At 42.4% G+C, this 16,967-nt stretch overlaps 1 protein-coding gene across 1 annotated transcript; it reads left to right on the plus strand.

Moving 5' to 3' along the window:
* The first annotated feature begins 445 nt into the window (after window positions 1-445).
* KCNK18 (potassium two pore domain channel subfamily K member 18) lies at window positions 446-6,510 on the plus strand. The gene is made up of 3 exons (XM_074592343.1): window positions 446-1,285; window positions 2,328-2,474; window positions 5,699-6,510. The coding sequence occupies exons 1-3, from the start codon at window positions 1,069-1,071 to the stop codon at window positions 6,508-6,510; spliced, it is 1,176 nt and encodes a 391-aa protein (XP_074448444.1). The 5' UTR covers window positions 446-1,068.
* Window positions 6,511-16,967: the final 10,457 nt, after the last annotated feature.

Raw genomic sequence — 16,967 nt, forward strand, 5'->3', positions numbered from 1 at the left:
TGTATCCAATTTGCAGAGGGTTTGACCCGGAAGAAACCACTGTAACCACGTGGGATTTCTTCTTCACAGTATGGACATTTTGCTTGCATACAGCTCAGTAGGTCTTGGCTACACCAGGCTGTTTCAATTTTTAATGAAAGACTCCTAGAAATGAAATATTAAATACCTCTTTCTGTAAAGTCCAACTCCCCGTATTACCACTACTATCATTCTAAAGGGCAGCAATACTGCTCATTGCTCAAAGTGTTTGAGAGTGACGGATGCAAATGGAAGATTTTATTTCTAAAGTTGGATATGGTTTGCAAAGATCGCTAGCCTTGAACTGAATCCTGCAGTTCTTACTTACTAAGGCCAGTGGGAGTTTCAATTAATAAGAAGATTTTAATCAAATGAGAACTGGGCAAAACCTTGTTGACTCTTTTCTGAGAAAAATCCTTTAAAATTCAAAAGACACCCCCCTCCCCCAAAGATTACATGGTGTATGTATAGAGAGTGATTCTTTAAGCCACCAGAAAAAGTAAGTAATTCTTCTACCGTCTGCCCAGAGGTGACAACAATTAGTGCCAATCCCTTCTTTTGGTTAATTTTAAATCTCCCTGTTCATTTCTGAGAGAAATCTTTAAAGAAACCCATCCCTTACAGCGTGCATTTTCCCTCCTGGGAGCTGGGAATGTTTCTGCTGTATCAATGGGAAACTGTAGTCGAGAACAAGAAAATTTAAACATGAGTTGACTCCAATGGAAACCCACAGAAGCTGGTAATTTGTGTGTGTGTTACAGCACAGGCTGATCAATGGTAATTCAGGGATAGAGTGGCGTGTTGTCAACTGAGAAATATTTCAAGGCTTGATTAGTTGTGCTTCTTTTCCATTGGGACTGTAGTGCAATCTTCACTTATAAAGACATGTGATCTGAAAGCCTGAGGCAGAACAGTCCTCCTTTTCACAGGAGAAGCTTTTCCAGGAGGCAAAAGATTTTACATCCTCGTCCTTGCTTCTAAAAGCTGTGTCTTCTCCACAGAATTAAAAAAAAAAAAAAAGAAAAAAAAAAAGAAAAAAGCGAGTTTAGGATGGCATCAACAGCACAGCCTCTGCGAGGTAAAAGGGCATGTAAAAAAATATTTTGGGCAGTGTTTCCTCATGCCTGCTTCATTCTGTCTCTTGTGATCTATGCTTTTCTTGGGGCTCTCATGTTTTCCCACATTGAAGGTAACCGGAAGGTCAATTTAAGTGAAGAATATAGAAAATTTCTGCAGAGTCTGTGGCACATCTCCAGAAATTTATCAGGTATGTACTGGAATTTCAGAATTACTTAATTGTATAGGGGAGTTTCTCATTCTCTTGCTTTTTGAATGAGATTTTTGGCTTTTGAAGACATTCTTCAAAATACTAACAGCTGAACCTGCAAACAGGATTTTCCCTCTGCTTAGCTAATGACTGCTGTCGTTTGCTTTGCCTTCCTTAGCTGTGATTTTGACTGCTAGCTTCCCTGGTCCCTGTGTTCCTGCCTGAAAAGGCTTTTCCTGAGGCGCCTGTGTTCTCCCTTTTGCCCAAGTTACCTCAGATTCCTTAAAGAGCAGCTGAGATTCCCGCGGTATTTCCCTCTGATTGCTGAGGAGTGAATCCTCCGTTCCCAGCCCTGAGGCTCCCTACCAGCCCGCTGGCGATGGGATGCTCGGATGGAGGTGCAGAGCTGTGCCCCAGACCCAGTGGTGTCGATGGAAGGGGAAATAGAGGGAAGGAAAAGGGGTAGAAATTCTCCTGGATCTGTGTCGGGGCTTGTACGTGGGCTTGGACTTTCACTCAGGTGGCTGTGATGCGTTTGGGACGAGCATCCCTGTAGGTAATGTCCTTTGAAGCAGGGTTCAGCCACAGGGAGGAGGAACGAGGGGTGCAGGCTCCGGGATGCACAGCGGGGCGCTGGGCAGTGCCACCCGAGTGCTTCACATCGGTCACCTACTGAGGACCCCACATTTCCAGTGTCTTTGGCTCAAAAGAAGACTAATCTCCTGAACTAAACAGGACATTCAGGCTGAAAGCTGAATATTCAATTTTCTTTATGCTTATTTTCATGTTATATTTTGACTTTGTTGGAGCGTAGCTTGTTTATTTGTTTCTTGTTTCTTTATTCACCAAAGCCCCTGGATCCACCTTATTTGTGGTTGGGTTTTTTTTGGGGGGGGAGGGAGGAGGGTGAGGTGAATATTTTTATCTTCTAAAAGAGTACAAGCAAATCCTCAGCTGGAGTAAACTTCACTGGAATAACAGTTTGGCAGCCCCCTGAGCGGTGGTCTGCAAACACTCACCATATCCCCTGTTACTGTAACAGATAACATGACAGAAAATGAGGAGATATTTAAGGATAAAATCCATAAACTGCTCAACACGGCTGAACGGGACTGGTTTGTCAATCCAAAAGATATATGGACTTTCTTTGGCTCTCTCTTTTTCTGCTGCACAGTATTCACAACCGTGGGTAAGTTCAGAGGTAAAGTAACCCCCTGCAGAATTAATTGCTACTGCTGCTTTCTCTAATGTAGTACTTCCAGGGAATTAAAAAAACCAAACAAACCCCAAACAAACAAACCTAAAAACCAAATCCCCTTGAATTTTTCTCCTGAGTATTGACAATGGGTCTGCAAGGGGTTCTGCAAACACAGATTGCAGAGATGCAGCTGAGTCACAGAACCAAGTCAGAATTTAGTAGCTAGTGATGGCACACGCTAATTAGCTGCATCATTACATGCATACTATAACATCTGCCCACGTACAATATGTACACAAAACTATTATATTAAAGTAAAAAGAAAGCTCAATTTGTCAGTCAAACCTTATCCTTCCCACTATTGTGTTATGTTGGGTAATGTTTTCTTCCCTGGAAGAGGTAATTTATTATGCATATATTGTGTCTTAATTGATTCCCTGTTATTTATAACAGGGCTTTGTAAACCTATGGCTCTGTAATTAGCCATGCTGTTGTTGTTCGCACTTCTCTGAGATAACAGCAAACAGCGACGTTTAAGTCACACCTCTGAAATCTTTCATTCTGACTTCATATTTCAAAAGAGGACCTAGATCAAATATAAACATCTGCTCTGGTTTTGGCTCCCTCTGCATCGCTGGATACAACTCCTCACGCTCATTCCCAAAGCTACTTTTATCCCTTTGCTAACATTTCTCAAATGCTGACAAGTACAGACACTGACTATCTCAATTTGTCAGAATCAAAGCTGGATGGGAAATAGTCCCCCAGCATTGTATCAAGTTGCAAAGACGTTTCTCCCCTGCATTAGGATACGCTCAGGATCCCAGCATTGGATGTGCATCTTGATGCAAAAGAAAAAAACAAAAAAGAACTTTTTCCTATCCAAGGAACAACGTGAGAGTTAAATGCATTAACTTGGAGCAGGTGGGAGACCCCTGTGTGCCATCTAAGTCACAGCAGAGGCTTGAACCCCGGACTCCGATGTCTTAGGTGACTGTTCAAACTCAGCTTCCCGCAGCCCCTGAGCCCGAAGACAGTCATTTAGGTTGTCAGAGGCACATACTGGAGATGCAGACCTCAATCCTCACCCCAGTGAATTATTTCCTAGCACAAAAACAACAGGTAGGAGCGCTTGAAAGAGGGTGTTTGATCAGAAAGCTTTGAGGTCAGCAAACTGATGAAAAAACATATTGTTGAAACCTTCTCGCCTGAGTATACTTACCCATCTCCATTGCCAGGGGTCTTTACGCATGTCCCCATGCACGCTGACCCAACATACTTATTTCTAAACTGCCATTATTTTTGGCCTTCAAAGCACTAAGAATTAGCACAGCCTCCTCAGGTTTTCGAGCTGAGTTTTGGGACCAGTAGGAAGCCTGGAATATTCGTTGCTAATAGGGGAGGTGGCTATTTCCCTTGTGTGGGTTTGTTATTGGCAGTATTGGGAGCTGAAAAATCACTTCAGGTGAGAGTCACCTGAGATACCTGTAATGATCTAGGAGAAGTGAGGCATCTAGCCTGAAGATCGGTGGTCTGAAGTGCCATCTCTTCACTGCCCACCGAGGCTGCCCAATGGCTCCCACCCAGGCTAGATTTCTGGATAGCTAAATTTAACCTCAAGATAATTTTTAACCCTTGAAACTGCACAGCGTATTTTTAAGGCATGGAAACTGAGAAAAAAAAATAATAACAGAAGATCACTCTATACAATATCTACAATAACTAGCGTTCCCCACTTGCTTCAGCAGTAACAATTAGCATTCACAAGTAGTCAGTGGGGAACAGAGCGACAGAGAATAAATGGTTGGTCGGTGCCTCACAGCGAAGGAGGGACCAAGGTGGTTGGATTCAAACCAAAGATTAGGGCAGCCATTAGTGAAAACAAACGTGAATGGCCAAAGAAAATGAAGGAAACCACACCTCAGCATACGAGGTAATCCTCTTACCGGCTAAGTGCCTAGCCTGGAAGGTGATCTAGAAAAGAACAATTTTTCTGAAGGGAAAGAAGAAATACTTTATGTCTTTTTGGAGGATGAGAAGAAAAATTGTTGTCAAAATTTAATACAGTTAATAGAACGCTGAAGTTTTCTCCCACTGTAATGGAAAAGCACTAACATACAACTTAAGTTTCATATCCAATATGTTAGAGGAAGGAAATATAAATACTCAAATTGAATTTAGGGAAAGGGCATATCTTCTGCTACCATTTTATGTATCACAAAGGCCATGCGTCTGGTAGTACTTCCCTATTTGTTGTAATTGATATTTGTAGGCTTTAGTACTCTAGAATAAACATGCATTTCCTCATGTGATAGACATATGCTTCCTCACTTGATCCTTTGTTTTTTTTAAGAGACTGAAAACTATGAAGTCAGTACAAACACAATATCAATACAACATATGCCATTAGATCTGATGAACGAGGGACAATTTTGCATCCGGTTTTTAGCTTACCATTTGTCACGAGTAGCTTTGGGGAAGAAGTGAAGTTTGAGGTGTGGGTGTCATCGTCCCAATCTGATCCCCAGATGCTGTCCCATTTTCAAAGTTCAGACCATCATCCAGATCTGAATTTTCCCGGAGCTCAGGGAGTTTTGTTCCCAGAAATCCCTCAGTGGTACTGCAGGGTCCTGGAGGCTGGCCAGGAGGCGGTCCCCCAGCTCCTCACGCACAGTCCATTAGCTTCTCCCAGCATCAGCTCTTGTGTCTCTGAGCTCAGCCCTCAGCTCGACCTCCCTGCGGAGGGACCCATGGGCCCAAAGACTTCTCTTGCTGTCTTGCCTTCTGGTTCTTCCTTAACCCAGATGCCCCGGTCAGGAAATCTTCCCGATCAAGTCTTCCAGCAGGACACAGGCTGCACGCCGGTCTTGGACTGGCCCAAACCTTTTGCGTCTCCTCCCTATGGCCTCTTGCTGTCAAGCAGTTAAGTCAAAGTGCTGATAAGGTGCAGAAAAGGTAGGAAGAGTTAATTCAACAGAAGTAGTAAACTCCAAGTACTTGAAGAGGTAGGACGTCTGCATTAGTAACCAGCATTTGAGGCTCAGAAATTTGAAGAGCTTCAAAGCAAAGCCAAAAGAACAGTATGTTCCAGACTAAAAATTGACTTTTAAAATTGACAGCAATAAAAAGCTCAGAGGAAGTGAATATCTCATAAATCACAATGTTCTCTCTCTCTCTCCCTTTCCCTTCTCTTCCTCTTTCTGTTTTTGTTCAAGGTTATGGTAATACCTACCCTGTGACACGGACCGGAAAATATCTCTGTATGTTGTATGCTTTATTTGGCATCCCTCTGATGTTCTTGGTCCTGACAGACATGGGAGACATCCTTGCGACTGTCTTATCCAAGTCTTACAATGAATTCAAAAAACTACAGTCAAAAATTCTAGCCTCTAAACTCTGCTCTGGATCCACATGTAACAAAGGGAATGAACTGAAATCCAGAGCACAGACTAAAGTAGTCATCAATGAGCCCTTGACTATTATGGAATTGATAAAAAGTCAGGCAGGTGTTAAAAGGAAGCAGATCAAATACCGCAATGCCGAAATTTTTGAGATGTTAATTGCCAGAGAAAATGAACACACAAAACCAGAAAGAAGTAAAAGTATTGAGAGATGGAGTTCATGTCCTGAACTTGCCAGGGGAAAGACAATGTGTAGAGTAATTGAGAATTTTGACAAAATTGGGAAACAGTTAGAAAAATTTGATGTGCCCATTGTGTTAATGGTGCTAGTTATCTTTGTGTACATCTCCTGTGCAGCTGCTATTCTTCCAAACTGGGAAACCAGGTTGGATTTTCAGGAAGCCTTTTATTTCTGCTTTATCACCCTGACAACTATTGGATTTGGAGATACGCAACTGGAACACCCCAAGTTTTTCTTGTTTTTTTCCCTCTATATTATTATTGGCATGGAAATTGTCTTCATTGCTTTTAAGCTGGGCCAGGACCGCTTAATCGGTTTGTATAAAAAGGTGATTTCGTTTTGTGGGGAGAAAAAGATGCCATCAAAGAAGGTATATCCAAAATAAGAGCAGTCCTTTCTCCTTCACTTGCAAGCACTGGCCACTGCAACGAGATGAAACTGTCCCTGTGATTTTCTTCTCCCTGCCTTGGGCTGGCAAGAGGCATATTTTATTCGGAATTCCTGTGAGAATCTGCTGTAAAATGGCTGAACACCTCAGGAGACACTTGGTGTAGGCATCTCCAGGGGCTACTTTCCAACCGGGTGCCATCTCCTAAATAATTAAAGAAGATGACGCATGATGAAAAAGCAGAAGGCTCTCCCTGCCAGCGCTCCCGAGGCATCTTTTGCAAATATCCGACCTTCAGCAGCTTTTCTGTCCTCTCTCCCAGAGCAAACCAATGTAGGACCTTTTTTTTTTCAGCACTTGCCCAAGCAAGGGCCAGATCGCTGTCTCGTCCTGCCACCTTGCCAGCAGCCAGGGACAGCGCGATCGTGGCTGTTGGTACTGAACGGCGACAGCATGCTACTGTAATGCCATTCATCGTCGGAGAGACCTGGGGAGCAGAAGTATGAACCCTGCTGCTCTTCCATCATGGCTATGCGTATCGCAAGCGTTGCTATTTTGTGCAGGCCAGAGGCATTTTAAAATTAAAGATAGGACACCAAATTTTCACCCCTTTCTCTGTCCCCTCTCCAGAAATCAGTCAGAAAATTGTTCATCTCTTCAGGGCTGAAACCACTCCTTCTCCACCACCATTTCTTGTACCTGTACTCAGCCCAGACTCAATATGCGTCTTGTGGTCTCCAGCTATAGAAGTGCTTATGAAAAGTTCTGCTCTTGAGATGGCCACGTGGGGGAAGGCACGCAGCAAACCTTCAGCCGTGGAATGAAGCTCCATCTCTTTGCTGTTAAAGAAGCACAATGCTCTGGGACACTGATCCCAGAAGTCCTAATCCACGTTTTACCCTGCACGGGCTGCTTGACTTCTGGGGATTCCTTGACCCACTCAGAGAAACTAAAGCCTACCTGTTTCACTGGGATGGGGTGAGGATCCTGTAGTTATATACTTGTGGAGCACATTAATATGTGAATAATGCTGTTTCTTCAAAATTTTGCTTATATCATTCATAATCTGAATCAAGCTACCAATGATAGATAATTTTTTCTGCCAAAAAAAATCTACGCACTTTATAAAAGAAACCACTGACTTTAATTAACCGTTTCTTAACTTGTAAATTGTATGCATGCCTGCTGAATGTGAACGCACCCCTAGATATTAAAGCGTGCTTGATTATGATGGAATGTACATTATTCTCCATAGCAAATTTGCCAGTTGAAGCTGAGATTTTCAGAATATTTACTTGGCATCTTACCTCTGTTACATTCCATGTACAGGGTAACGTGTATTCAGTCCTTATTAATAATTAGCTGTGACTAAGCAGTGATGATTTGCAAAGTATATAATGAATGATGGTGTATAGAAAAGTGCTTTATAAGAATTACAATAAAGAATACAGCAGCTGGAAGGAACTCCGGTTAACTTTTTCATATTTGCCGTGACTTTGGCTTCACATCCAAAGTCCCCCCCCTCATTCAGAATACTCTCATATTGCTTTATTTTATGTCTTTGGATTAAAATCAGTGTAGAGCTTTGGACCCAGGCCAAAGTTTTCAGAAATCAATGAAAAGACTACGATGATTTAATGGGCTTTGGATCAGAGAACCGCACTTCCTGCTCCTCAGGGTTTTTCCTTGTGGTACATCTAAAACTGCCAGCATTAGTAAGAGCTGGTCGTTAGAACATTTATCTTGTTTCTCTCATATCAGTGAGATCTCATTTACGGAGAGGGATTCATCCTGAATTCAGTCCTCTCTAGATTTCTCATTGGCGTAGTGCCTTGATACCTTCACATTTACTTTATGAGCGCAGGGAATTTTGTCTGGACTTGCAATAAGGATTCTGCACCAAATCATTCTAGTTATGGCCAAGGGATGGCAGTAAACAGCTTTCCTTCATATAGAACCTGTCAGTTACGGTGGATAAAAATGTATTTTATAGAAGAAGAGAAAACAAATCACATCACCATGACCCTCTATAAAACGACAGTGCACCTGCCTCTTGAATACAATGCACAGCTCTGGTCCTTCACCTCCCAAAGGATATAGTGAAATCGGAAAAAGTTTATAGGCCAAGGAAAAGGATGAACAAAGATAGGGAACAACTTCCATATGAGACGCACAGAGTAGGTCTCTAGTCTGGAAAGAGGTGAGAGACTAAAGAAGAGATGTGTAACACTACTAGGGCACGGAGGAGGGAAATAGGGAAAGATTGTTAAATGTCTTTCATTTTGAGAGCTAGGGCTGCCAAATGAAACTCACATGTGGCAGGTTTAAGAAAAGAAACAGAAAGAAGAGAAAATGGTACTTCACACAACATATAATTAAGCCGTAGATACTCCTTGGCATGAGAGGACGTGGCAATTAAAAGTTCACATTAGATCACTGGGAGTGGGAAAGAAAGATCAGGAAAGAAAAACTTGAAAAACAATTAAATACAAAGATAGCACTTCTCGTTCAATAAACACTGAGTCCCAAATTGGCAGACGAAGAGGAAGCATCTCTACAGACTTGCCTGTCCTTGTGTTCTTCTGGCAATGTATTGAAACAGATTGCTTGATAACCAACAAAATATTCAGTAAATCTAATTTCTGAAGAGGTATTTAGTTTCACATTTGTGTGCCAGGTAAACAAACCAGTTCCCAAGATTTCCTGGACAAAATAAAAAATTTTCTGCAAAACGTACCACAAAAAATTGTGATTTAGGCAACACAACCAGCCTGCAGCAAACGTGACATGGTCATTTGTCTTGTGTTGTGGACCTAAAGGAAGGTGGAGAGCTGGACACGCATCCATATGCCAGGGATAAAAAGGTATTTACGTCTTCTACTCAGGTGCACTGAAAGATTGCTCCCACACAAAACAGGAAGGTCTGGCCCTCATTTTCTTGCTATCAAAGTTGGAAGCCAGTTTCGCAGCTGACAGAGGGGTACGCAGCAGCCTTGTGCTGACAGCGACGGCAGCGGCTCCCTCTGTATAGCAGGGTCTGAATGTAGCTCAGTAAAAATAGCAATATTTAATGAAAATGAAACAAAGCAGTGTGTAGTGGCTCATTTAGTGAGCCTCGTGCATAAATATTTATGAGTTGACTGCTCTTATCATGGTCTAAATCCTAGAAGAATTCACAGTCTCTGCCCCCAGAAGTTTTTATTCAACAAAATTGACATGGCAATCAGCTTTGTTTGCATCAAAGTAGCACAAAATACTGCTTTTATAACTTCTTTCCATCACGTGCTGCATGAGGTGGAGGATTAGCCGTGAAGGGCTTCATGGAAGAACTTTTCTATCAGGAAAGACGTGACTGATGGGAAAAGAGTTGCTTGATGTGTAACCCACAAAGGATATGAGTTATTACAGACCCAGCTGGAGAGCTTTGCAGATCAAATGCACTTGGCGCTGAAGGATGCTGGATCAATCACTCCTGATTGGGCCAAGATGGCAGCTGTCACGAGCACTTAGGAGCGGAGAGGAAGGTATTCCTGGTGTGGGAATTACAGAGGGAGGGATGGAGGAACGAGTGGAAGGGGCAAAAAATAATCTTTGGGCAGAAGGGTTAGAGGGAGAAAATGACAGCAGAGGAAGGAGCCATTCTCTATATAGACATATATATGGTGAAGAGATCTTGAGAGACTGTAAATATGGTGACGGCTGGTGCCTCTGGCCTGGGAAAGGTTTGTCCAGCCAGCCCCACGGTCAGAGCGCCCTTCTTAGATCAGCGCGGTGGTCGTGGCTGTTGAGCTCCAGCACAGGTCTCACCACCAGCAGCCACAGGGAGAGCAGAAGAGTCTGTGCAAGGAAGCCTCCTGAGAGATAAAAGAGTGGCAGAAAGAAGATACAGGGACTGGACTGAAAAGCCATTAATGAAACCACCAGAAATATTCCTCTTATTCTCTGCTTTGTCATTTAAAGAACGGCAACCCATTCAGAAGCATCTTTTACATGAGCAATGCGTCTGAGGACTCAGGAAATTCTTAATGGGATGTAGGACTTGTCATCTGTGTGCCAGTAGTTCAGATGTAGTCCAGATTGTAGTGGGCTCGACGTTAATAACATCTGATAGCACTTTGACGGCCTTTATGCTTTTTCAACTCGTTCCAGGTGGAGATGCACCCACATCACAAAAACACTCTCATATAATGAACGCTAATAGGACGCGTGGTGGTGGGCTCAGCAGAGGCAGAGGCTGAGACTCCAGCTGAGAGGAGTCCCTGCAGTCCCCTTTGCTTCCAGGTTCCCAGCATACCTTGTGATCCTGAATTCCAGACCCCAGGGTGCATCAAATGTAGCATGTGTGGCTGTTGCACGCGATGTGGGTGTTTTGTGAACCCAGAATGAGGGGTCTTATTATTTTCCCCAGCTTTCATAAATGGAACCCATTTTTATTTTTATTTTTATTTTTATTTTTATTTTTATTTTTATTTTTATTTTTATTTTTATTTTTATTTTTATTTTTATTTTTATTTTTATTTTTATTTTTATTTTTATTTTTTTATTTTTATTTTTATTTTTATTTTTATTTTTATTTATTTTTATTTTTATTTTTATTTTTATTTTTATTTTTATTTTTATTTTTATTTCTATTTCTATTTCTATTTCTATTTTTATTTTTATTTGATTTTTATCTTTATTTTCGTTTTCATTTTTGTTTTCATTTTCATTTCATTAATTATTTATATTTATACTTACTATTACTAATAATTTATTATTACTTTTAATATATTATTATTATTAATATATTATTATTGTTGTTGTTGCCATTAAGCACCTCCACAGGCTGTACTCAGCTGTTCTGCCAGGACGTATTATACTCTAAGAGCAACTTAAAGTATTTAGTTAGGCTACTTTTCCCTTTCTTCCTTACATTATGCACCACGTATATGGTAGAAAAAGTATTTCTCCAGCCATCCAAAACAATAGCCTGCGTTACACACAGAGCAAGGGAGATCAAGTTGCTGAGGATAAATTTCAATTATCTTTGCTGAAGTGCATCGGCACAGATGGCGACAGAAATACTAGGAATTTGCTCCATCACTCATAGCAAGTACCAGCTGCGCGAAGACAACAGATCTCTCATATATGAGGCCAATATTTTTAGGAGAGTGGCGTGAGGTCTAAGTGCAAACCACGATGGACAATGAAGTCCGTGAATGCATTGCTTGTGCGTGCCGATAGCTGGTTGTCTGCACATGGTGCTCATTAGAGAGTTTTAGGAAGTGCTTGGACAAATGTTAGTTGGCTTGTGTGCTCATGGTTTCGAATCTGAGCTTTTTTCTTTTTTTTTTCTATTTTTTTTTGTCTTTGAGTTAAAAATTCAGTCTATCAGTAGATAAAATCTAGCTCGTTTGAGGTTAGTTCGGACTTTTTCAAGCTGATGAAGCTCCCAAGTACAGGGCACAGCCAGAATCCTCCTGACACTGAACTCGTCCGTAGAACTTTATGTCTGTGCATTTTCAGGATGCACCAAAGTCCAAAGGAAATGGAAAGAAATGGGGAAGAAGGGAAGCAAAAGCAAAGCAAGAAGAAAAGAGTAGAGATTAGACAGTGAAAAATGAATTGCTGTGTTAAGCATCTACTGATGAGAAATCAGGGTAACGATGTTGTCTAATAACATTGACTCATTACATTTTCTGCTTCCACAAAGTCCTGTGTGAACAGGAAAACTGAGAGAGAAGACACCACAAAATCAGCATATAAAATTGCCAATGTACTTGATGCGCTGCCGGAAGAGAGTTATTTGATCTGCCGTGCGATGCAGACTGTCACCAGGCTCTCTGTAGGGGAAAGCCACCCTGTTTGCTGTCTTTTGTCACACGTGACAAGAAGATTTGAGAAGCAGTGCTGGAGTTGGAGGTTGGGGCTTTGACTGTGGGTATAAGACGCTTGTGTTCTACAGTTTCCCCACTTTACATTTTTCTTGTAGCAAGGAATAGACGTTGTTGCTAAAGGAATTTGGGAGTTCGGGGAATTCAGTGTATATATGAAGCCTTGTGCCCAGCAACTTGATATTACACTTGGTTCTGGGTTGCTTTTCACTCACACAACCATCCAAAGTCTCAGGAGAGCGCTGGCTGCCTAGATTTCGCTGATGCTTAATGGGTAGTTTTCCAAATGCACTTGCCAGCCAAAAGCACAGGGCTGCTGTGCCTCCTGGATGATAGAACTGGCTGATGCCTGGATGAAAACTTCTGACGACACTTAGAAGAAGTTTGAAAAAAAACCCAGAAGTTTTCAGTATATCACAGCAGTATTTTCTTTCGAAGGTTCTTAGGTAGGTTCTTATGGTTGCTCTTATTAAGGTTTTCAACGCAAATCTGAATTTGTAGGAGGATTTTTGTCTGAACTGCAAAATGTTGATGGTCAAAAGAGGGCTTTTGCAAAAGTTTTATGAATTTTCATCTTTGAATGACACCCTGAGATGAGCCATTTGTGTGAGCAAGAATGGAAGGACCTGAAAGATAAAGCTCTTTGTGGTCCCCCTCATGCTGATGCTGTAACTCCAGCTTCCCACACAGAGATGGTGACGTGTCAGGTCACTTTGCTGATGAGAGAGAATTAGCTTTTTTCCGGGGCTGATTCCAAGTTTTTCCATGCGTCCCAGGAGAAGAGCAAACTCTGGCATGATCTACTTTGAGACAAAGCAGTACGTGGCGTTCTTGTTAAAAGATGTTCCTCAAACAGTTTGAATGGTCTTGCATTAGGGCAGCTTTGTAGTTACTGGGAAAAGAAAAAAGAAATGAATGAAGGCTCATGAACTCTCTCTGGGGTTGAAGAGCAGGACATGATTTGCTGTACTAAGAAGTTTGATTTACTGTTTGGGTCTGTAAATAAAAAGTGCATGCACGGGCTAACATTTGATAGCCAGCAGCACTCCTTTTCTATCAGCTCTGCAAGAAAAGTTACGCTGCCAAATGGTTTTTATGGCAATTTGCTATGCTGATGGAACAAAGACATTTTGTGCTCAAAGAGATTAAGGACTGGCATGTAGATATGTTTTTACTTTAGAGAAAAGCCACTTCTAGATGCTACCTAAGAAGCAGAGGGCTGAATTCTGCTCTCCTTGAAATCCATGGCAAAGCTCACAGTGCCTTCAGCGAAATCAGGTTTGGGAACAAGTGACGAGTAGAATATGTATTGCCATTAATCCCTTCGATCCTGGTTTTAGAAGAGACATTTCATGCCTTAACTGCCATCTCATGGAAAGGTTTTCTTTTACACAAAACCTGGCTAAATTCCTGATGGTTGTTACTTTTCTTTTCTTTTTCTCGTGAAAGGGCTGGCTGTTTTTCTTCGCTATCAGCAGTGATCTGCAATCAGGACGTGATCGCAGACTCTGGAGACGGGGACACTTCTCAATGAAATAAACCCAGGTTCTTCTTGGTCAAAAATAGACAAACATTAAGATGTGTCTTATACCTACATCAAGCACCCTTGTGGTTAGTAATTCTTTTTCCTGTAGCTACGTTTTTTTATTAGTTTTGGGCAGAGGTCCCCATCTCAGTCCCCATCAACGGGTCCCCAGGCAGGACCTGAGGGGTGTGATGTGCTCCCTGGGACAGCGAGGCTCACCCCGTGATGGGTCAGAGGTTCACTTCTGCCTTGGAGAAGCGTTGAGATTCCCTCTGTTGGACGCGTTTTCCATTAAAAGAGAAAGGGAAACAGAAGCACCGGTAATAACAACGCTATAAACACAGCAACTGGGGAAGTCATTTAACTCAGTCTCCAGGCAATTTTAAAACAGATTTTAGGGATGATGTTCAAATAAACACTTTTACCAACTCTTGAGCTAATCGAAGCTCAGCGTTTTTAAAATAAGGCATTTTATTTTTGTCATTTATAAGCTTTTACTGATGGGAACAGGAAACCATGTTAGAAACTGTTCTCAGTATTTTTACAGCTCGGAAAATGGTGTCATAAAAAAAACATTAGGGAGTCTGTTCCTGTAAAATTCTCCAGCCTACCGCTTCAGACAGAAGGATTTGAAGTGGCTGACTTTGGTGAAAGCTTCTTTGATCTAAAAATCTCACCTGCTCTTTAGTCTGAATAGCGTCACTGAGGAGCTACACAGCCTTTCAGAGCAGCTAAGTTACAGACAAGGGGGACAAAAGATTTGGGCCTTGATTCTGGTTTAACTTTCAGCAGTTTCGGAGGGAAGCAGCTCTGTCAAAGTCAGCAGAATCATTAAATTATAAACCCAGCATGGGATTAGGGTCAGACTCCCGGAATTCTGTTAATAATTCTTATTGCTGGTGTTTATTATTTTTATTATGGCAGTCCCTTGGAGCATCTTAGAGAAGGACCGTAAGTAACCATCCGTTATCTAAGGGTCTCTATGCACGCCTGCCGCAGCACGCATCTCTCTGTAGCTAAAGCAGACCTTATCACTTCCTGCCGCTGCTGGCTAAGCAAGAAAGAAAAAATCTTTATGGCGAGCGTACAAATATGTGTCATTGGGTGATTGAGTAGATCTGTGAAGCAGCTGCGGTGTATTTCAAAAAGGAAGAAACCTAGTGAAATAGGAGCCGTGAACGCAGAAGCCTCATGCAACGCGATGAGATTTCATGACAAGGAAAGCGTGCGCATTGCCCGGTTGTCCTCTTCCAGCTGTGTCACTTCACCCTGCCAGCTGTGCTCCAGCTCACGGGCGCTTGACCTGACCAATCAATCAGTCAGTGCCTGACCCAATGCGTTAGTTTGGGGGTATCAGTATTTATAAATACCTACTCTGATCTCTGTATAGACCTCTTGGATGGCTCCTCTGAATATTGGGAAAAGCATGAGTTTGTCAGTCTTCCGTTAGTTGTTAATTTAGCATTCAGCAGCGATCTGGATAGCTCTCGTTCAAGGTGATTGCAGCTGCCTGGAAAGCTTGGAAGAGCGGGGTAATCCAACCCAGCAAGAATTTGTCAAGCACAGGGCAAGGAAAACACTTTTCCGCTCTCCAGAAGGGAAAGAGAAATGTGATAAACTCGCAAAACTGCAAATCATCAAGCACTTTTTATGAAACTGGACTAAAAGGCATGTATGTCAGAGAAGGGCTTATATAGAAGTGTTTATGGTCATATTATTATATTGTCAAGATTATGTGATTTATAGCAAGACAATCTGTATTCATGAGTCCATGAGCATCACTTGTCCACAGAGGAGAGCTGCCTTTGAACCAAGCTGGAACAGGTGCAGAAAAGAGATCAGTCAGGAGAGCAACCACGCTTGAGTGCGTGTTTCTTGGTGAGCAGGAACTGAGGGAGACTGACAGATCCTCTGAGGAGAAGACACATTTCAATGCAGAGCCTGCCTGCCTCGCTCTCTGAAACGTTTGTCAAAATTGGGCAGAAATATGCTAAGCTGGGAGAGACCTTCATAGCAAAAAGGGCTTGAAGCAATAGGATTTGAAGAAAAGGAAAGGAAAGGAAAGGAAAGCAGATTATGGCGTCTGAGAGAGAGCTGGGCAATGCACAAAGGGTCTGATAGGTTATAGCTGTCAAATTTGGCAGGGAGATGAACACATGGATCTAGGATGGCCCTTCCTTCACTTCTGCAGTCCCATATGGATCTCTGCAGTTAGTGAAGCGAGACATACCCTTGCAGTCTTCAGCACTACGGAGGTCTCGGGGTCCTTGCAGTCTGGAGAATACACCCCTACTCCTTCCTGCAAGATTAACATAGAGAAAAACTCTCTGGACTAACTGCCTATTTGAATTTCATTTCTAGTCCCAGAAAACGCAGTGAGTGAAGGGAAGTTAAATTTGTATCGCAACTGGAAAGCAATATATACAAAATAGTGTCCACTCAAGCTGAAGTTCTCTTAAAGTCCCAGAGCCTTTTAAACCAAATGGCCTCCTTACTACCTCCTACTTGCATGAGGCAAAGAGAAGTCAACACGCCGACGGAAAAGCAAAGCAGAGAAGCTGGCCATAGTCTAAGTCTGTCTGGGTCCTGAGGGCTCTAACAGGTCATAATGTCCCTGCCCAGGACCAGCCCAGGGCCATCAGTCCCTGCCCCAGCGATGGCACAGGATGCCAATCTACAGGTCCCCACAGCCCTTCTCTGCCTGACCATGGACCTACTGAGCCAGGCTGACCCACAGACAGGTCCCAGCCTGGCCTCTAGTGATCATGGTCTCAGCCATTTCTGTGTCCACATATTAAGCATAAGAAGTTCTACACTCCTGTAGAGTTGTGGTCACTATTACACTGGAGGTGTCTTCTAATTATTTAACAGCACACTGTCTTTATGGGTGCAGGAACTCCTGTCTCTGTTCCACAGAGAAGAAACAAAGGGGCGGAGAGGTGAAATGACCTTGCTTAGGGTTTGAACCTAAATGTGGTTGGGTGTTCATGCGGGCTTTTTCATCATGATGTCCTCCTGAGAGGAGAAGCCTACTCCACAAGCATATTTGCTTCTGA

Source organism: Larus michahellis, chromosome 6, assembly GCF_964199755.1.
Source record: "Larus michahellis chromosome 6, bLarMic1.1, whole genome shotgun sequence".
In the NCBI taxonomy this organism is placed as follows: domain Eukaryota; kingdom Metazoa; phylum Chordata; class Aves; order Charadriiformes; family Laridae; genus Larus; species Larus michahellis.